The sequence below is a fragment of the Carettochelys insculpta genome, chromosome 8 (assembly GCF_033958435.1).
Source record: "Carettochelys insculpta isolate YL-2023 chromosome 8, ASM3395843v1, whole genome shotgun sequence".
Taxonomy (NCBI): domain Eukaryota; kingdom Metazoa; phylum Chordata; order Testudines; family Carettochelyidae; genus Carettochelys; species Carettochelys insculpta.
The window spans coordinates 61,781,462-61,804,108 of NC_134144.1; the positions used below are offsets into that span (position 1 = coordinate 61,781,462).

At 43.0% G+C, this 22,647-nt stretch overlaps 1 protein-coding gene across 5 annotated transcripts in view; it reads right to left on the reverse strand.

Annotated features, from left to right (window-relative positions):
• Window positions 1–8,636: 8,636 nt before the first annotated feature.
• Window positions 8,637–22,647, reverse strand: part of CCDC93 (CCC complex scaffolding subunit CCDC93) — an 83,084-nt gene continuing 69,073 nt past the window's right edge. For 2 of the 5 annotated variants that reach the window (XM_075001570.1, XM_075001568.1), the window contains 2 exons: window positions 19,007–19,120; window positions 8,638–9,858 (listed from right to left, as the gene is read on the reverse strand). In XM_075001570.1, coding sequence (XP_074857671.1) covers window positions 9,805–9,858; window positions 19,007–19,120 — 168 coding nt within the window. In that variant the 3' untranslated portion in view covers window positions 8,638–9,804. Of the gene's footprint in view, window positions 9,859–19,006; window positions 19,121–22,647 lie in introns of all 5 variants that reach the window. The other 3 variants (XM_075001572.1, XM_075001571.1, XM_075001569.1) reach the window with 2 other exon arrangements.

Genomic DNA, 22,647 nt, shown 5'->3' on the forward strand with positions numbered 1-22,647 from the left:
ATTTTTCAAAAGGATTGAATTCCACATTTGGTTTTATTATGAGGGAATGAGAATTAAGCTTGTTTTACCACAATGTTATTAATGTCTGTATATTAGGTTTTGATTATAAAAACAAAATGCAGAATTTGTGATCAGCCATTCCTCGTTTTGCCTTGTTTGAAATAAAGCTCATTTCAGTGTAGCCAAAAACAATTCATGGCATGGGGAGCAGATACAATGACATCTCTCTTCTCATCCAAGGCATAACTTCCACAGCATTAAAACTGGAATGGGGTGCTCTCCTTTTCAGAACTGGAGGTGTCGTCTTTTTTATACACCACGGTTTTGGAAACTTCCAGCCATGGGGGGTTATGTGGTTAATCTTCCACCCCCTGCAGCCCACTGGCAGCTAGGATGTCACCCTAGTGCAGTACAGACGTTCAGAGATTGATACATGCCCCTCTAGAACTTGACAGAAGCACACACTCATTAGAAGGTTGATGTTTCACAAAGTTATGGGATAGCAGCACCTAGGGTGTCCTTGGCAAGTCAAGGGAGATACCTCTGAACACTAACCAGAATCCAAGTATAAGCCAACTTTCAGAAGGATGTTTTTCTTGTTCTCTGTAGTACTCTTCTCTTGAATCTCTTTGCTGCTGTTCCCACTTAGGAGCTAATGTCAAGCATTAGAACAGAAAGGAAGACAAGTCTCTTTTGGCCTTTCTGCGCTAGCTGACACAGGTTGAACCTCTCTAATTTGGCACCCAAAGGATCTGACTGGAGCCAAACCACATAATCTGTCAGACCGTGGGAAGACAATATTGTTTAGCAGCATTACCAACACTTAGAAGACACTTACAGCTAAGTAACAGCACAGCCCACTGAGAGCCAGAACTGGTGGCTGTAAACACATTTTATGGGACCACCCAAAACTTCATCACATCCATGATGAGTGGTCACCCAGCTAACTTAAATCATGCCAGATTACAGATGTGGCCAGACTAGGGAGGTTCAACATGTACTTTGAAGTAAAGTAGATGGGAAGAGAAGCAAAAGAATTATTCACAAAAACCACCAATGGAACCTGAGGAGTGTATGTCCACCAGTAAGCTTCCTGTGCTCTTGTGACATAGTGATGGTCAGCTGGCCCATCAATTTAATTGTGAGGAGCTGCTAATGGGACATTTTTAGGCCTCATCAGTGCTCTAAGTCTGATGACTTTCACGGTGCATTAGAAAGTTTCCCATTTAACAGATTTCTTCCCCCCAAACAGGGTTTTGGTAAAAAATTGAAATTCCACTTTCTACCAGGAGTAGGGGGGAAAGAAAAGCTGGGGCTAAATCCTTAGTGGCTGTAAATAAGTGCTGCATCATTGAAATCAGTAGAGCTGTGCCCCATTCACCAGCTGAGTCTGACAATTCTTCAGTTGCTGTTGCACCAGTACATAGAGCTATTTAAGTGCTGTATTTTTAAACTGTACATGCACTAACAGTTTTCTGATCAACACATTTTATGATTAAAAAAATGATGAAATTCTCTTTGTGATCATGTGCACTCTGACAGCCCCTACTGACGGGAATTAATAGATTTGTTAATTATTTACACAAGGCATGTTTAAAACCACATTTTTAAAGATCCTTCTCATGAGCATTTCCTGCAGAACTCACTTAAAGGATTGACAGTTTTTAGGCTGCATCAGATAAACACATCCCCCGCCCCCCCCACATGAACCATAGTTGGTATCTAGAAGGATGAAAGGACTGGAGACAATGTTCTTAAGGCGTTAGAACAAAGAGCCAGAAGGAATGTACCTTCTCTTCCTTGCTCTGATAGCAACCTTAAGCCTTAACTTTTTGGTGCCTCAGTTTACCAGGTATTGAACCAATATAATTAGATCAGGAGGCTTGTATGGGATGAACTCTGTCATTTAGTGTTTAAAAACCAGTGGGGTTTTAGTGCCCAGGGGCCTCATCTGAGACTGGGACCCCATTTTACTGGGTGCTGTACATATGTAAGAGGCAGTCCCTACCCTGAAGATCCTGCAGTCTGCATAGGTAAGATTAACAAAGGACAGTAGAAAGGGATTAGTAATCCAAATTTATAAATGGTAATTGAGGCAAAGAAAGACAGGGCTAGATTTTCAGCTATTTAGGTATCCAAAGATGCAGATTGGTGCTTTTGAAACTCCTACTAGGCATCTATATCTTGAGGTACTTAAATACCTTTAACAGTCTAGCCCCAAGCAACTTGCCCATGGTCTCACAGGAAGACAAGGGTGGTACAAGGAACTGAAGCTTCTGCTCTCAGTTGCACCATATTTACACATAGATGCATAACAGTTATTTTTGCTTTTGGTGCAAGTGAGAACAGACTAATGCACGCTAGATACAGGAATCATCTTAGTGGTGTGTTGCCAAAGTTCTTACTGCTGGGGGCGAACCCTTCTGTTATCAGCTTTACATTCCTTCAGGCTACCGGCACATTTCCAGACATTGAGAACAGATGTTTAAGACCTTTTAATTCATTTATTAAATCATCCATCCCAGAGCAACTGAGCTGAGAACAAATGCTATAACCCCATGTCCCACCTTGTCAGTTTTACAGGGCTTTTAAAGTATCATCATCGCTTGACTTCCTGCGTAACACAGGCCACATCAGTTTCACCATAGTATGGCCTCTGTGCTGGAATCACTGGGTGAAACAGTATAAGAGCAATGCTGTCTTGATTGAAAGATTCCAACTGATTGATAATTAACCTATTGCTTGGTAAATTGTTCCAGTTATTAGTTACCTACATCTACAGTAAGGGAGGCTAAACTGAAGTATGCAGCTGTTTTCCCTGTCCTACAAGGTTGTTTCACAGAATTAATACAATGTGTTTTACCCTTAGCTGCAGGATAGACTAATGAATGTTTAGAAACACAGCTCCCACATGGATGGTATGAACATAAATATCTGAAGTTGTTAAAGCAGCCACACTAAAGAAACATCTTTGGCAATATGTTTAGACATTTTGCATGTGGGAAAATAAGAGGCCAGATGGCTAACATGGAGCAGGCTGGCAAGGACTTGAAAATTCTGCAGTTATAGAGATGAAGGTTTTTATTCTCTGTGGTAGCAGAATACATTGTTCATTGCAGAAACCAAAAGAATCTGGGACAGGGGAATTGAATTGCTACTATCAGCTTCTGTATGTTTTCTCTTCTACCTCAAACTCACAGCCAGCTAGTGTATGAGTGAAGTTGATTTTCTATGTGGGCCATTCCATCTAGACTGCCTCTGGCTTTCACAAATAGGGCCACACAAAAGAAAGCTAACAGTAACTTACACAGCAATTCATTGTTAAACATGGGGATGAAGAACAGAATTGTTTAGCTCCTTGCTGATCGCTCACCCACACTTCGCTCTCAGGATCATAGATGTCTGCTGCATATTAGAACCACCAAGCACTTCCTGTATGAAGTCTAATCTACAGACATAAAAGATGCAAACAGAGAGCCTGACCTTGTAAATACTTATATGCGGATATTAAGGTAAACAGTCCCTTTGATGAAATGGGTTTGAACACGTCTTAGATGAGAAAGGCTATCCCAATGCCAGTCTTGAGTCATTCATTACCACCACCCAGGAAAAATCCTCCACTGCCTTGCACCTTGTGTCACTAGTTACACATGTGCCACAGAAACATGCAGTAGATGTGTCAGAGTTCTCTATTTATGCACCGCACACAGCTGTAAGTGACTGCGTACAGCATGAAGCTGTAGAGAAACGCCCCATTTTTTTGACTATTCTTTAAAGGTTTATAACGAAAAGCTGCTTTCATAGGAACATCTTGTTTCTTGCATGACTTTCAGTACATCCTTCCTGATTATATCTGTGGACCAGAAGGACAAAGACAATCATATTTCTACTTTGCTACCCAAGTCATCACACACTCCTGGACAGCAACAAGTAAAGAAGAGCTTTTACACATTCAAAACCACTAATTTCCCCCAGTTGTGGTTTAATCCTTGGAAACATGCATGATAAAAGTGACTGAGATTTGCAAAAATCAGCTATAAGCAAGGAGGTGAAATAATTTAATTACATTTTAACCAACCCCCACCCATCTTCCCTTTTCAGATGAAATGAATGTGTTTTAGTAGAGGTTAAACCTCTCTAATCCAGAACTGTTTTCCTGAAACATCCATAATCTGGCATGATTTTAGTTAGCCAGATGACAGTTTATCATGGGTGTGGCCAAGTTTCCCAAGATCCCATAAAGTTTGTTTATAGCCACCAGTCCTGGCTCTCAGGGTTGTGTTATTTAGCTGTAATTTACCCCTATATATCTTCTATGAGTCCAGGAAACAGTGGAAGTGTTGGCATTGTGCTAGACAATACTGACCTCCTGTGGTCTGGCAAATTCATTTGGCACAGGTCAGGTCTGGAGGGTGCCAAATGAGAGCGGTTCAACCTGTTTTCCACTTATTCCCTGTGAAGTAATAACTGTCTGGATGTTGTCATGCTGCGTTGTTTTTCCCAGGCTGAATACGTCAAATACAACAAACTGTCAGATCCGGCATGCTATCATCCAGAACGCTCAACTGGCATTTTAACCTTAAGTAAATTTTAATTATGTTGTCCATAAGTAAAGGATAGTGAAAGTAAATACAAATACAGTGTAAGTTTACAGGGTACAGTACTATTGTTAGTAAATAAGTACTCTGCATACATTTGTTTCTTAATATCTAATCTTGTTTTTCTTTAGTGTTATGCATTGCTAGATATCCAGAATATCTGGCAATCTCCCGACCCTGGGGCTGCTGAATATGAAAGAGTTTACCGTATTTTCATTCACAAAAAAGTAAATCAAATGAACTCATGTCATGGCATTTACTGTCATTATTTAAGAGAAGTGTCTTACCTTAAGGTCGCTCAGAGTGTCTCAGTTTCTGACACGACATAGGCAAACTGTTATTCTACAGCAAGTCATATTAGCCGGCCCAAATAATTAGATTTACTGAATTGTGACTTCAACCTCTAAAAGAATCTACCAGTATAAAATAGATATGCTAGAAACCTTTCAAGTTTTACTTCACAAGCCTGGTATGACCCTAATGAAATCGAGAGGCAGGTTTTTCTTTTTTAAACTGTTGAATAAATCTTCAGCATGAATGATGGGGCACAATGTTAAGAAATTGGCTCAACTCCCAACAGCTAGTCTGAGTTGAGATCTCTCTCTCTCTCTCTCATACACAGGCTTTTGGACACTGGACTTTTTCATTCACTTTTCCCAGGACAAAATGCATTTTTTCCCCCCTGACAATGTGGACCCAAAGTGTAAAATATTTTCCCTCTTTCATAGAGTTCATTTCAGTTTTCATTGGTATTTCTTTATACATTTACCTGGCATTGTGCAAGTCCTTAACTCAATTCATTTTGGTGTTCTGGAAAATAAATTGAAAATGTACATGCTTCATTTAAATCGTTGCACTAAGGTCGGGCTAGGAGCGAGGGGTTCAGCTGGGACTACGCCAGTACTCTTTCATTGCAGCAGCCTCTCCACGGCAGCTTGAGTTCCAGTGGGCATAACATGGGGGGGGAGGTGCATGTCTCCCAGCTGGGACAGATTCATGTTTTCCCTGAGCTCCCCAGATAGAGTGAGGAATGCAGCAAACTGGGCACCTTCCCCTTGCTTCATGGCACAGAGGAACAGCCAGCAGTATTCCCTTACAAATCAGGGAGGAGCTTCAGCCCCTCAGCCTTCCCTTAAGCTTTCCTAAGGGTGGGAGGCTGTGGGCTGGGGCAGTCCTGGATGGTCCCTTTCACCTTTTCTGTATGGTTTTGAGAGAAGCAATTCCATTCCAGGCCCATCTCATTTTCCTGAAACAACCAAACCCTTGTTGTTTTAAGTTATGAGAAGAGAAAGGTGTATGCTACATTTGACGGGCCTAGCTCTTACTATTTAGGCATTCTTGAACAGAGATACAGGCAAACCCCATTGCCACCAGCCAGTCAGTTGACCCCATGGCAGCCAGCCCCACGGCATGCCAGTTAACCCAATGTGCCAATTAGCTGGGTGCCAGATAACTGAGCTTTTACTGTATATAGTAGCTCTTACTGACTTCCTTACAGATTGTGAATATATATTCCACCTCCTGCCCTCAAGACAGGAATTTACAAACCATCTATCTCAGAATCCTGCTTGACTGTGGCCTGAGGAAGGTCTAAAGAGCTCAGCAGATGTGAGATAATCTACCCCCCCCCACACACACACACTCCGCTGGGGAGCAGATTTTTCCCTGGTTAACCATTTGATTGATTTAATTCAGACTTGCATTTTACAGAACTGCTTCTTGTGCCTTGCAACCGTCTTATCTAATCTGATTTTGAGTTTTGAAGTAATGGTTCCATTTCTCTGGGGAGTCTGCTTGACTGTTCAATTGATCTTATGGTTCAGATCTTTAAAGTCTAATCAAACTTTGCCTTCCAGCCATTGCTCTTTTTCCTACAGTTTTCAAAGCCTAAAGATATTTCATTCCTTCATTTATATTGTAACACTAATAGTATTTATAGACTGAGCCCATCTCCACAATTTCTTTTAGAGCCCACAATATCATTTTTCTCCCTTACTCTCACAAATTTTCCTGTTTTGTTATTTGATTGTATATTGTGCTGCTTTCCTATATCCTTCCTCAACCCTGCATAATAGAAACACAGTATTGCTGCTGTTAGTCCACCATCTTACCATGAAACTCCAAAGAGGATTTCTTCTCTTTCTCCCTTATATGATTAGATTGGGACAAAAGTGTCTTTCATATGTAAACCCGCACGCAGATCTCTCACTGGTAAAAATTATACATGCATGTTCCCACCTGATGTAATAATTATGTAGGCCTGATCCTGCAGCCACTGAGGTCAGAGTTTTACAACTGGATTGTGTGCCCAATCCAGAAACATGAGTGAGTGGCTCTCAGTTTAAATCAATGAGAACAAAAGGCACCAGTTCTTTGCAGATGCTGCTCCCGGACCAAGGTCATCCTGACATGCACTGAAAGAGTTCATTCTTCTCATTGCATGTTTGCATTTTCTACTCAATGGTGAAACTGCAATTGCACACTTCTGTCATGAGAATTAAGACTGGGTAACTCCCAAAACCACTGAACACACACAAAACCAAAGCATTCTGTATGCCAACATTTCATTAGCTTAAGCAGGTCCCAGTCCCCAGACTACTGCCCAGCGCTTTCTTGTTTTTTTTTTTCTCATTTCAAGATGAAATAGTTCTACATCATTGTGTGAAGTGATTTTAACATTCTGTTTGCTAGCACAGGCAAGGTCTAAATTGAAAGCTGCTCACCATAGGGATTAATTCCATAGGTCTGTTTCTGCTGTCTTGAAGAGCCCTATTTTTGCAGAAGGGCTGCAGGCTGGGAACTTGCTGCTTTGTTCAAGCAGATCCCTCAGAAAGCATGTGTGTGTGTTGGGTCTGGGGGCATGGGAACTCCCATTTAGAAAACAAGAGGGTAGAGCAGGGCCTCATACTGTAATACTCAGGATAACCCAGTTAACCTTCTCATGATCACTTTACAACACCTTTACACTCTTAGACCAGTCTTCTCCAATACTTTTGTGCAGTATCCAAAAGAGAAGCTTGCCTCAGTAGTAGAGTCAAATTTTCCCCCCAAAAATCTAATTATTAATATTGGAAGTTAACAGGTTTTACAAGTCTTATGACTGAAAATGGATTCTGTTGCTGAGGCTGCTTCTTTAGCAGGTTTTCAGTGTAGGTCAGGGGTTCTCAAACTTCATTGCATCAGAATGAACTTCTGACAATAAAAATGATGTGTCTCCAGGCGTGGGGGACCAACCCCTGAGCCTGTCTGAGCCCTGACAACCTAGGAAGTGGGGAACCAAAGTTGAGGCCTGAACCTCACCAACCTTGGGGGAGGTAGGGGGGCCCAAAGGGTTTCATCCCCAAGCAGGGGGCCTATAACCTGGGCCCCACCATCCATAGTGGAAACTGAAGCATTTGGCCTTGTGTGGTGTGACTTGGACTTCTGCCACAGACACCAGCTGCTGCCAGTCTGACCCTGTACTCTGGCAACCCCATTAAAATGAGGTTGCAACCACTGTGCAACTTGGGTGGCCACCCAGAAGAGATTCAGGTGCCATTCAGTTGATTAGCAGAATGCCCACAGCCAGCAGCATGTATTTCTACTGGCATTACACATCTGCACATGCCTCTGTGGACATAACATTTATTCTGCATATGGATGGAATATATTGGATGGAACACTGGTCATGCATGACCCATGCTGAGGTTCCAACTCAGTTTGAGAACTGCTGGTGTAGATCATATTGTTCATCTGTTAACAATCTTATACCAGTTAGAATAATGTGGAAGACATTTGATTTACTGTGTATTCGTTTTCAAGATGGACTGACAGACCCATTCAGGAGCCTACTGATGCGCCAATATGTGGCACTGAACACAGCATTCTATGGTTATAAAAAAAGCTTAAAACAATAGAAAAAGAATTTCCATGACCTTCCCACACCTGGTTTAAAAAGATCCCTCACTTAAAATGCAGTGCTATGTCCACAGGTACTAAGAACAAACTGCAAAGGAGATACACCAGTTTGTGAGATATTGTGCACATTTATACAAGTCTAAATAGTCTTACACATTCCTTATCAATAATCCGTTAAGGCTTCTAAAGAAAAGATAAATATAACAGCTGCAAGTCATTGAGTCCCAAACATTTTTATTTCACATTTATCTGCCATAGACAGTAATTTAATAGCACTGTCATCCATGTTACAGAACAAAATGAAGATTTTTTTTTTTTTAAGCAAAAGAGGGTGTATTATACCTTGGTAAGTCTAGTCCAAGTAACTTCCTGGTTTGTATAACAAGCTGTCTGAACTCTTAAATACTGTATACAGAGGTTATATAAAAATTCACAAGGGGTTCAACAAATTTTCTGAATTTTCAGGGCTATTCTTTCTGATATAAAATTGGCAGAGCTTTATTGACTGCAAAGCTGCTATACAGTTTAGACTTAATCTTTCCAAATTACATCGGACACATAATTTGTTTTGACAGATGCATTTTCCACCCAACCAGTGACACTCAAAAGGTCTGAATGATTAAAACAATTTGTCTGGAATGACTTCAGCACTCCCCCCTCCACATAATTTTGAAGTATCAAAGAAAGTGGTATACAACAGCTATACCTGCTGAACTCAAAATACAGAAGTCTAATTTTACACTAGGGAATTATGCATGTTACAATCTATTTGCTTAAATCTTCAGCACCAGGAATGATATTTCTTACTCTCTGAAATCCTATCTATGGCTAAAATGTAAAAGTGAAGTAAAATCTACTTTCTTAGCAGGTGAAAAAAAAACAATTTTCTTTGTTTCACCTTTAGCTACATTTATCAAACCACTGCATTTTACTATACTTCATGATGTCTGCATTTATTTTTTCAAGTATGTTACAAACTTACTATATTTTTTTTCCTGAAGTTACAATTAGTGCAGTCTTTAATCCAAAGTACAAAATACTCCTCTCTTCCCCATTGTGAAAAAACAAATAAATAAAATTAGACAGCATTTCTAAATTACTATACTGCATTGAACTCTTTACTGAGTAATGGAGGTGATTATGAACAAACAGCTTCTGGATGAAATAGTGTATAACAAATTACAGGATTGAAAAATAAAGACATATAGCAATATACATGTTTTTAGGCATTGCAGCAGTTATCACTGTTACCAAAAAGTATTCATTTACAGACCGATCAATTACAAAATTCACTGGCTAAAGGCATTCTTCAGGAAGAATTGGCTTTCAGCTTAGATAGCAGCATTTCATTCTTACGGCATTCCTGTGGTAAAAGTAAACAGTTTATCAATTGCTCATAATAGTTATGGAGTCTCTGTTCACATTATTAAGACAATGCCACCGACATTGTGGGAGCTGACATGCAGGAACGCAAAAGGAATCTCCATTTGCCTCTTTAAGGCAACTTTCTGGCTCTTTTGTGCATCTTTGGTGACCAAAAGGTGATAACATAAGTCAGGATCGAGCCCAAAGTATGGTTATGAAATGACTAAATTGCAGTGACAGCTACTTAAAGCTTAACAATTTAAGCCACAATTAAATATATCACTGAAGTGGCACTAAATTATTTTACTCATTTTTGTGCTTGCCTGCTCTGCAATTTGAGGCACCACAGAGTCAGCTGGATTCTTTTTATTATTATTCATAAAATCATCAATGGAACTACTAACTTAGTTTCAATGGCAGGATCACTATTACAGGTAATGATGCACAAGACAGAAAGAATCTAGCTTTATGATCAGTTCTAAATGGAGTTTATGGTGCTGGTAGTTATGCAATCCATATTTTTTTCTTACAAAAGGAAATAATCTGAAATACAGGTCATTGATACCTAATCAAAACCCCGCAATGCCATTTTGAAGAGAGTCTATACATGTTTTCTGTTCCCAGTAAGGTTACCATTATCTTTCATGAGAGAAAACAAGACACGCTAGGGTTAGGAAACTCCCTCAAAAGTCAACTGTTACAGAATGGCTTTTTCATACTTCACAGAAATCCAATTGCTAGAGAGGATGGAAACTCCTATCATAGCTAGGAAATTGGCTAGGCAACCCATCGGTCTCTGAGAGGTATGTGATGCAAGGCAGGGAAAAGTAACCCAGCAAATGAGGGCAGATTAGAAGAAGTAGCCTTTTCCAACATGCAAATGCCACTCTCTTTTGCATGGCAGTGCTATCTTGGCATTCGTTCTCAAAGACACAAACAACAAACAACAGCACCTGGAAGGCCAACTCAATGTAATATTAATAGTACCTTTGCAATGTTTAGATGACAAGACTGTGCATTTCCTCTATTATTTTACTGAGGAAAACACACACTGCAGACGGTATCATACAATTTAAGACTCTACAAAACACTACTACTCTTCCCCTCTTTTCTTTGAAAGACAGATTCTCACACCACAAAAGGTTACATGTTACAATAACAGAAAAGATGATTGTGAACAACTGCCACCAGGAAACAGACAAGACTAGCTCTTTGCCTACATCTTCATCCTCTCCATGCTGCACATACTTACAGTCCCTTTCATGGGTTTGCAAAAGGATTCCATTGGACAACTGCAGCCCATAACTAACATTTCCTGTACTGTTACCAGCATGGTTAAAGAATTGCTTATTATCTGAAACACACTCCAACCCAAACTCTATATTATAGATAACGTTATCAACTATGAAAGAAATCGTGAAACACAAGAACATTAGAAGTTAGGATGCTCTGTTTTTGTCAATGAGGAGACAATGAACATATCTCGTACAGATGATCATGACATGTCTCCCTGCAAAAACATTATATAAATTGAAAAATCATAATTTATGATGTGCAAGCAAATGCAAACTTAAAATGCTGAATTGCCTCACGTTCCACTTTCAAAGTCTACAATTGCTACATTGATTCCATTATAGAGCAATCATATTCACTGCTTTACAATAGCCTGCATGCAAGGATCCTGAAGAGAAACAGCTCAGTAAGCTAGCTAAACAGTATACCTGTTTCCTAGAAGGATTAAGTGCTGGAGCAAACTTGTATCTTAGTCCACTCAGCAATACAGGAAAGACTCACTAATCTATTTTCTCAAATGTGCAGTGCCTTACAGCATCTATTCCTGTGTATCTGACAAGTCATTCCAGCTTATCATCCAGAATCAGCACCCGAAGAATTTACAATCTATGCATATAGTAAGACAATATACACAGAATGATACAGTAATAGATAGATAAATAGTGAAAAAATCCTGATTGCCTCAATGAACAGGTGGTGTTGCTGTTCATTAAAGACAAACCCGTAATTAAGCCACTACGATTTGCGTATGTATAAAACAAGGAGACCACTAAAGCTCAATCCTTCATGACAGGATTTTCAAAAAGTAAGCGTGGTCCTAATTCTGCTCCCATTGAAGTTACTGGTAAAAACACAATTGACTTCAATTGGAGCAGACTGGGCCAACAAGTGCTTTTGAAAACCTCACTTTTATCCAGTTAGCCAGGCTTGTTCTAATAAATATTTTAATGAGCTGAAAAATAAATTTTCAAAAAATCAGTTTATAGGCCAATGAAAGGTCTTTAGCTCCACCCCTTCCATGAGAGTTCTCTGAGATACAATAAACCCTCAAAATGCACGGCTTCAGGTTGCAGGTATCTTGCTTTAACGTGAGTTATATACAACTTGAAGTTGCTCTGTGGCCCCTTACCCCCGCCTCTGCTCAGCTGCACAGCTGTCAGCTGACAGGCTAGAGGAAAGCAGGGGGAAAGCTTTTAGCTTGCTTAGCTGTGAGCAGCTAGACACACTAAATGCCCCTTCCCTCTGTCTTCCCTGTCAGCCACACCACTGAAGGAAGGAAGGGAGAAGCAGCCAGGAACCTGACCAGCCCTAGTGGGCTGGTCAGTTTCCCAGTCCTGGAAGCGGAGGGGAACTGGGAACCAAGCAGCAGCCTGGTTCCCTCTCCCCCCAACTTACACAAAAAAGAGAAGTTACTCACCTGTGTAGTAACGATAGTTCTTCGAGATGTGTCCCCATGGATGCTCCACAGTAGGTGTTGGGCTCGCCCCGGCGTCGCAAATCGGAAATTTCCAGCAGTCTCCGTCGGGTCACGCATGCACCGATGCACAATCGGTCCTTCGTGTGCTTTCGGTCACGTGCGCGATCCGGTCCCCGCCAGTTCCTTGACCAACTGCCCTGGATGCTTCTGAAAAACACGAAACAGAGCTCCGAAGTGGGGAAGAACGGGTGGGTAGTGGAGCACCCACGGGGACACATCTCGAAGAACCATCGTTACTACACAGGTGAGTAACTTCTCTTTCTTCTTCGAGTGGTCCCCGTGGGTGCTCCACAGTAGGTGACTACCCAGCAGTGACCCCAGAAAAGGAGGTGGGTACCCGATTTATGTGCAGCTTGCCTTTGAAAGGACTGCTGTCGACAGGCGTGTATCCTCATCAAACACCCGGTGCATGGCATAATGCTTGGCGAAGGTGTCGTAAGATGACCAAGTCGCTGCTCTGCAGATGTCTCTTAGCGCAATTCCCTTGAAGAAGGCTGTCGATGCCGCCATCGCTCTGGTGGAGTGAGCCCTGGGTGGAACTAGCAGAGGGGTCTTACGAAGCTCAAAACACAGTCTTATGCAGCATACAATGTGATTTGAAATCCTTTGTGAGGACAGGCCTTCCCCTTTCGACCTGGGTGCGAGGGACACCAGGAGTCTGTCTGCTTTCTGGAAGGGCTTAGTTCTGTCTATGTAAAAGGCCAACGCCCGCCTCACATCTAGTAGGTGCAGCCGCGCCTCCTTGCTGGAGTTGTGAGGCTTAGGATAAAATGAGGGCAATACTATTGGTTCGCTAATGTGGAACTCTGAGGAAACCTTTGGAGCGAAGGCTGGGTGTAATCGTAAGATCACTGCTTCCCTTGAGAATACTGTGCAGGGTGGCGTTGCTGTTATTGCTGCAAGTTCGCTCACCCTACGGGCTGACGTAATCGCAAGAAGGAAGGCTGTCTTCATGGTAAGTAACCAGAGGGGTACTGTGGCCAATGGTTCAAAGGGTGGTCCCGACAGCGTGTGGAGGACCAAGTCCAAGCTCCATGATGGCGGTAGCAGTTTCCGAGGGGGGTACAGGTTTGCTAGCCCCTTTAGGAACCGAGTGACAATAGGATGGGCGAATATGGTTGGCCCTTCCTCTTTGTGTTGAAACGCTGATATAGCTGTGAGATGGACCTTTAATGAGGATAGGGAGAGCCCGTCTCGTTTTAGCTCCAGCAGGTATTCTAGAATTACAGTTATAGGGACGTCCAAAGGAGCTAACTGCTTAGAAGAGCACCAGGAGATAAATCGTTTCCACTTCTGCGCGTAAGTCCTTCTAGTGGAATTCCTTCAACTGAACTCCAAAACTTGTTTCATTCCCTCTGAACATGTGCTCTCTAAGGCACTGGGCCATGGATTAGCCATGCCTGTAGGCGGAGTCCTCGAGGATGTGGGTGCACTATGGACCCCTGAGCCTGCGTGAGAAGGCCCGGCACTACCAGTAGGGGGAGTGGTGGGCGGCATGACATGCGCAGAAGCAGAGGGAACCATTGCTGTCAGTCCCAGGTTGGGACTATAAGTATCATGTGTGCTCTCTCCCTTTTGGCTTTCTCTAAAACCTTGTGGATGAGTGTTGTGGGAGGGAACGCGTAGAATATAGGGCCCTTCCATGGTACCATGAAGGCGTCCCCCAAGGATCCCTGTCCTATGCCTGCTCTGGAGCAGTACTGAGGGCATTTCTTGTTGTTGTGAGTGTCAAACAAATCGATTTTTGTGAAACACTTTGTCGGAGCAGATCGGAATGGATCTGCCACTCATGCGTGAGCGCAAAGCATCTGCTGAATTGGTCCGCCTTCACGTTGTGGACATCCGGTAAGTAGGAGGCTTTTAGGGTTATATTGTTGACAATGCACCAGTTCCACAAACAGACCGCCTCCGCGCAGAGCGCGCAAGATCTGGCCCCTCCGTGTTGGTTGATATAAAACATGGTAGAGGTGTTGTCGGTATTTATCCCGACTACTTTGCCGTGCAGGTATTTTCGAAAACGTCTGCACGCACTGAATACTGCTCTGAGCTTTAGTATGTTTATGTGCAGTGTCTTTTCCGCAGGGGACCATAGCCCTTCAGTTACTTTGTTGCCGATGTGCACTCCCCATCCTACGTGGGATGTGTCTGTCGTAAGAAAAATCGTAATTTGTGGTTGGCGGAAGGGCACCCCTACTAGCAAGTTCTTGGGATCTACCCACCATGCCAGTGACCTTCGTACCTCCGTTGTGGGCGATACTGCCCTGTGGACAGTATGGACTATTGGTTTGTCAATACTCGCCAACCAATGCTGCAGGCCTCGCATATGCAGCCTGACATTCTGTACCACAAACGTGGTGGTCGCCATGTGTCCCAACAGCTGTAGACATGTTAAGATTGGCACTGTGGGGCTGTACGTCATTACTTGTACCAGGGATTTGATGGCGCAGAAACGGGCATCGGGCAGGCATACTCTTGATATAATAGAGTCTATGCGTGCCCCTACAAACTCTATATTTTGCGCAGGCTCGGTCTTTGATTTTGAAAGGTTGATAACTAGGCCCAACGAGGCAAATGTGTTTGTAGGGATGCGTGTCATGTGTAGGACCTCTGCCTTCGAAGCCCCTTTCAGCAGGCAGTCGTATAGGTATGGAAAAATGAAGACACCCTGGCTCTGTAGGTAAGCTGATACTACCGCCAGCGTTTTGGTAAAAACTCTGGGCGCCGAAGAGAGACCGAACGGAAGAACTCTGTATTGGAAATGCTCCCTGCCTACTGTGAATCACAGAAAACGTCTGTGTGCCGGCTGAATTGTTATATGAAAAGACGCATCCTGTAAATCGAGGGCTGCAAACCAGTCTCCATCGTCCAGTGCCGTGATTATGGAGGCAATTGTAGTCATCCTGAAATGCTGTTTGCGCAAATGCCGGTTGAGGGCCCATAAATCCAGGATTGGCCTCCAGCCTCCTGTCTTCTTCTCTGTTAGGAAGTATCGTGAGTAGATGCCTTTCCCTTGGAATTGTTCCAGTACTCTCTCCACCGCCCCTATAAACATGAGATGGTCTACCTCCTGTTTTAACCTTGTCTTGTGAGAGGGGTCCTTGAAAAAGGACCTGGTGGGAGGTTTCGGTGGTGGTAGTGATTGGAAGGGGATCATGTATCCCGTGGCTATAATCTCCAGTACCCATGTGTCTGTAGTGATGTTTCGCCATTGAGAGTAGAACGGTTTGAGCCCATGGTGAAACGTGCTGAGATTGGCACTGAGAGATGGTCTTGATCTTGCAGTCCTCGACATACCCGTCAAACTTGCTGTCTCAGGGCTTGCCCGGAGGGTGCGCGACCCTGCTGGGGGCGACGTCTGGGGGCCCTATACTGCTGCTGCTGTTGGTGGCACCCCTGGTCATAACCCCGTTGATATTGTGTGCGCTGGGGTTGATAAGCGTAACGCCTTTGCTGTGGGTAAAACTTCTTCCTCCTGTACGGGGGGGTGTATGTACCCAGGGTCCTAAGCGTGGCTCTCGAGTCCTTGCTGGAGTGTAGGACCGAGTTGGTTGAATCTGCAAATAACCTTTGTCTATCAAATGGAAGATCTACGATTTTTGTTTGCAGATCTATGGGAATACCGGATGTCTGGAGCCACGATTCCCTACGCATTACCACTGCTGTGGCTGTGGAACGTGCTGCCGTGTCCGCCACATCCAGGGCAATCTGAACTCCTGCCCATGATGCCGCGTAGCCCTCCTGGACAATCACTTTCAGAACCGGTTTCTTGTCCTCTGGAAGGAAATCCATGAGGGAGGTAAGTCTGGAATAATTGTCGAGGTTGTGGTTTGACAGGTGTGCGGCATAATTTGCCATTCGCAGTAGTAAGGTAGAGGAGGAATAAACCTTCCTGCCGAATAGGTCTAATTTCCTCGCATCTTCATCTGACCCTCCTGACTTATATTGGGGTGTCTTGGCTCTATGCTGTGATGATTCAACCACCAGGGAATTCGGCTGGGGATGGCTAAACAGGAATTCCATGCCTTTGGCTGGAACAAAGTATTTCTTACCCGCTCTCTTACTCGTGGGTGGGATGGAGGCCGGAGCATGTTATATGTTGGTGGCTGATTCCATAATCGCTTCATCTAGTGGGATGGTGATCTTGGATGAAGCTGGGGGTCTCATATTTTTCAGGAGTTTATGATGTTTTTCCTGCACCTCTGCTATTTGAATGTCCTGTTTGTGCTACCCTCTTGAACAGCTCTTGGAATTGCTTAAGGTCATCCGGGGGAGAGATAGCCCCGGGGACAACTGCCTCATCTGGGGAGGACGAGGAGGCATTGCTATGATATACCTCCTCTAATTCCTCAGGTTCCTGACTCTGTTCGTATGCTCGCTCTTTTGAGGGTTCTGGAGGGGGGTCCAGGGCCTTTGAACCGATTTGCAGCTGGGAAAGCTGTGATCTTCCCACAGAGTGAAATTGTGTGAAGGGGTGTTGGCGAGGAGTGGATGGGGATCTACCCCCAGATCTGGACCCCCTGTGCCGGTGTTCAGTATGGTAAGGACGGCCATAACAACAGGGGCAAGGGCCCGGTGATGGAGATCTGGACCACGACCGGAATGTGTACATATGGTGCCTAGAAGGGCGTGACCTCCGAGATGACGTTGACAATGGCGGAGATGCTCTGTGATAGTATTCATAGGGATCCCTGCTGGAGGTTGGTGAAAGTTGTCTGAGCCAGGGGGATGGAGGTCTGAAGCAGGCTGTTGGAGTCACTGCCCGGTGTATCTCGGGGTGGGCAGGGGAGCTAGGCGATAAAGGCAACGCGATGATGTCTGGAGATGGGCTGCGGTGCCAGGTTTTGGCCTTTGCTTTTCCCTGTCCCCGAGTAGCAGGTGCTGCCCCCTCCGGTGCCAGGGATCTCGGCACCATAGTCGGTGCCACGCTCGGTGCCACTGTGCACGGTGCCGCGCGGGTAGTTTCCTCCAGCACCGTTGGGCCCCGTGCCAGGTACCCTCGCTCTGGTGCCGTCAGTGCCGCGATGCTCGGTGCCGTGGGAGCCGGTGCCGCCGATTCCGGCGCCTGCGGGGCCCTTGGTGCCAAATGCTTAATGGTCGGAGGCCCTTGTGCAGCTACGTGCGCTGTGGTCTTCCCGCTATGAGCAGCCAACGGGTCAGGGCCCTCTGCTCCGCTCGTCCCGCTTGTGGATGTCACTGGCAGGGATCGAGCTGGGGAGAGCTTCTTCTTCTTTTGCACAGAGGTGGTTAGGGAAGCCGCCTTCCTCTTGTGCGACCCTGAGGGCTCCTTTTTGTGGGGCTTCTCTGATGGCCCAGGTTGGAGGGCCTTATCAAATAGAATCATCTTCAGCCTCATTTCCCTGTCCTTTCTGGCTCTGGCTGTAAGCTTAGAGCAATGAGGACACTTTTGTGGAATGTGGGTCTCCCCGAGGCAACGAATACACTTGCTATGCCCATCTGAGGCAGGCATGGCCTCATGGCATGACTCACATTTCTTAAATCCCTGCAAAGACATTGCCCGGGCATTTAAGTCTTTGAACGTTAATAGAGCACTTAACAGCTAATCAGTCCTGGAGCAGATAACATTCGCGGCCTTAAGATAGCAGACCTCCTGAGGTGGCCGCCTCTGTTCTTCTCTCCTTTTCTTCTTTTTCCTTTTTTTTTTTTAAACTATATACACCTCTAACACAAACAACTTCAATGGTAATAACTAAACTATCAACTAATAACTATTAACAGTAAGAAAACACAGTTTTATCTTTCTCAGGCATTGGAGCCTGTCTTATGCAGCTATGGCGACTGCCCTGTCCCTCACAACAACCCAGAGCATTGGTGACATCTGCAGCCGTTGGTGGTTGAGAAGGAACTGGCGGGGACCAGATCGCGCATGTGACCAAAAGCGCGCGAAGGACCAACGCGCATCGGCGCATGTGCGACGCGACGGAGACTGCTGGAAATTTCCGATCTGCGACGCTGGTGTGAGCCCAACATCTACTGTGGAGCACCCACGGGGACCACTCGAAGAAGAATTTGAGTTATGCTGGGGTTGCAACAATGCAACCCCCCCAAAACTTGAGGGCTTACTGTAATAGGAAGTTAATTGAAAAGATGGTTGGGGAGTTCCCTGAGAGCTTTTACCTCTCCTTTTCATTTGACTCAGAAACAGATAATCCAAAGGAGGCTTGTGAAAGTTATCTGTTGTGAAAGTGTTTCTTAGCAAGCCAACACATCTAAATATTTGTCCATCAACAACTGACTTGTGATCCATGTTTAAGTTAATTAACTTTGAGGAGGATGGCTTTGAAGATTATTCTCAAGTCAACTAATTGTTTCATGGGATCAAATTCTCTTTACCCCATGCAAATACAAGTTCTCTTACCTCTTTAAATTCTTTCACTGTTTTAAAGTAAAGCCTCTGTTTCTCTAGCAGCTCCAGGTATTCATCATTTAACTGGTCTCTTCGCATTTTATTTTCTTGTTTCTTCTTTTCTATCTGTTTTTTAATGTTCACAAAGAATGAAAGAAGAAGTATAGTATAAGGACCAGAAACATGAGGTACATTTCCAAGTAGATGCTGGAAAAGGATGCTTCACAAAAGACTTGGATTGCTTCCTTCAACAAAATAAATATTTAGGCCTAGACCAAGGAAAGGCTTACACCGAATCAATAGGATTACTTACACTGCACTTGGAGAATGCACACATCTTTGTGAGACCATGACCTTGTTTACTGAAAAAAAAACTCAAATAAGGCTATTTATTTAAATTAAAATGATAGGTCATAAGAACACCCCAAAGTTTTTGTAACAAAAAGTTACTGATGAAGTAGTGAAGGCTTGAGTTGGCATCTAAGGTGGGTTGCCTCTATTATCTATCAACTTCGAGGGGAAAAAAATTCATACATTAATCTGGAAGATTTAGTAGGAAAATTAAATTAGCCTTGATCCTGGAGTCTGTCACAAAATTTTAGAAAAGTACTGTGATGTTTTTAATGCAAGAATTTTATTACTTGATGCTTTCTGTTTCTGCCAATGAGTCAGGACAGTGTTATAAGTAAAAACTAGAGCTGCATTTAAAAATACAACATTCTTCATATGTTCCAAATAGAGCCTGTATATAGTATTTGTAATGCTGTCTGTTCCTATGGGAGACACTGTGGCCAATTCTCCACTGCCTTCTGCATACTCCTTTTCAAAGCGAACATGCAGTGCCATCATTCTGATTTGATAATAGATTGCACAGAAGTAAGGTAAGATGCCAGGTAGTGGAGACCTGGGCCTATAAATGGAGAACCCAGTTAGCGGGACTCATCAGAGGTATGTGAGGCTGCTAAAAAGCATTAAATGTGAGCTATCTGGGAAGCACCAGCAATTTATGCTATTGTTATTTCAAAACAAAGAAACAGGGTCTTTCTTCTGCGAGCATCCTATCAAAATACACATGCCCTGTAAACCGAACACTTGTTCATTGAAAAACTGCTCTGGGTTTCCAGCACCTAAGGCAGAGAGAAAAGGATCAGTGACAGTGGCTCGGCATTTGGGGGACATACACAAGAGCAGAGGCTCTGCTGCGAGTAGTAGTGGAGACAGACAAAAAGCTCCTCCTGCTATCAGTGCAGTGGAGCAATCTGTTGCTTGTTTTGTGAAACACATCTCTTAGCAAAAAGAGGGGCAAAGACTATTCAGTCAAGTGAAAAAACCTGTTGCATCATGTCCATCCCTTTGCTGCTTCAAATTCTTCATACCCAGATTTATTCCTCAATCTCGCCAGCAAAAACTTGCACTTCTCTCATCAAACTTTGAAAATTTAATATAAAAGATTTTTTTTAAATTGTTTATTAAGTGAAAAATACTGAGAAACTAATATGATATGAGCAAAGTTAACCCTCCATCATCCCTCAGTTACCTAATATGTCTCCTTGTTGCTGGTCATGTCAAAATTAAATTTAACTCCTCAGGGTAGGGACTGGATATTGAATTGTAGACCCAGTTGCACAAATATGTGCATAGTCCTTTGGGTAGCTATTACTATCCTCTAGTCTTCCCTCTTGCACATCACAGACCATCCATTCCCATAAAAGCCCCACAACCTCTAGCTGAGTTACTAAGTCCTCAACTAATGATTTAAAGACTTCAATTGTAGAGACACAAGTGTGAACCATACTCTGAAAAAACCTCCATGTTTGCTTTCTTCCATTAGATACCTGATGGGGAAGACAAAGCTGTCATGAGGACGTAAGGGAAAACAAAGAGCTCTCTCAGACTGCGTCTACACTACAAGATAAAACTGAATTTAAAAGGAGTTAGTTTGACATTAAAATGTCAGTCACTGTCTTCACTGTAAATGTCATTAGTTCAATTTAGTCTTCCCTAGTATCGATAATAAAACGTCGATATTAGTGGATGGGTATCGTGGCAATTCTGAATTCCTCAGCTATCCCCAATTAAACAATTTCTGTAGCAGAGGGGGAGTAAGAACAACAACTTTCAACAATTGTTGACTTTTTGGAGTTTGCTTGGGTTGTCGCCGCAGGAATTACATGTCATTAAAGAGTCTGTCAGCCTTCCAAAACAGACAGACATAATTATTGCCATCTCCATGAATAAAAAATATGTACTGAAATATTTCCATAATCTCAACAAGTGCCTCAAAATTAAATTGTCTGAATGAGCTTGCTAATGGGAAAAAAGATAAAATAAAATAACCAAAAGCAAACAATCCCCCTACCATTTATGTCATGCGGAATTTGTCCCTTCTATTAAAAAAAAAACAACTGCCCACCAATTACAGACAGTTCACTGCAATATTAATTTACTGACATACTTATCTCCTCCAATATAGTGGCTAATAATAGTTCTCCATTTTTACAGAAGAGTGCTAAACTGAATGTCACTGAATTTCTATACAAAGGTTTCATCATATCAATATATGGAAGTCCCTGTGGGTTTACTTATCTCATAACAAAGAAACAACATGGAGAGTCCCTAACACTCAATATGTTTCTTCTATGTTAGTTTTTCCCCCCAATACTCCATAATGCTTCAAATTTCAAATAAAAAAACAACACAGAACATAATTATGATAATCCTAACATTGCACATGATGCTTAGTTCTTAAGAATAGGGAATCTCAGCAGGTTTATTCACTCGATTTGGTTGACATGGTGTCATTAAGTAGGCTAAAACTGACATATATTATAAGTGTTTCTCAACCCAGGAACTGCTCACAACCACATTCTGGGAGTGCTCACCCCCACTCTGCGCATGAGCCCCAATGCTTGAATCTAGGGGTGTCTGCCTCTGGGAGAGAGCATTGAGCCACCTGTTTATATATATCTCTCTATATATATATATATATTTTTATACCCCCCCCGAGATTATATGGATATATAAATATAAATTTTAAAATTATCTATCTAAAAATTGTGGATATTGGGGTACTTCTTTTTTGAAAAAGGGGTACTTTACAAAAAAGGTTGAGAAACGGTGTTATAACAATATTTGTGGGACTCAAGAAGACTTTTTTAGGTGAAAGGAATAAAGCCGAAGAAAAAGTAGAATAGGAAATAAAAAAAGACACCCAAATGGAAATAATTATATCATATTTATAAAGAAACAAGTAAGTTCAAAACATACTTGGAACCATCTTGCAAGTGCATAAGACCACCTACAGATTCTTCAGTTTCAACTTTGCTGCTGCTAACACTGATGAACAGCCTTAAAGGACTGGCAAAAAAGTGCATGACAGCAGTTGCTGAGGGGCAGATCAAAGGCTGAACTCCCAATGTCAGTGGTATTGAATCAGGCTATGAGTCCTATGATTGATCTATTTTGTAGCACCAGAAGATAACCCAAGTGCTTAAATCTGTCTGGAGTGAGAGAAGTGCTGGTAAAAAGACAGTAATTTTAGTTAGAGGCTCTTTTTTAGGGAATAGAAAAATACAAAATGAGGAGACCTGTTTAATTAGTTTGCATTTAGGATGACCATCCGTCCTGTATTTGGGATGCCAAAAAGGCATCCC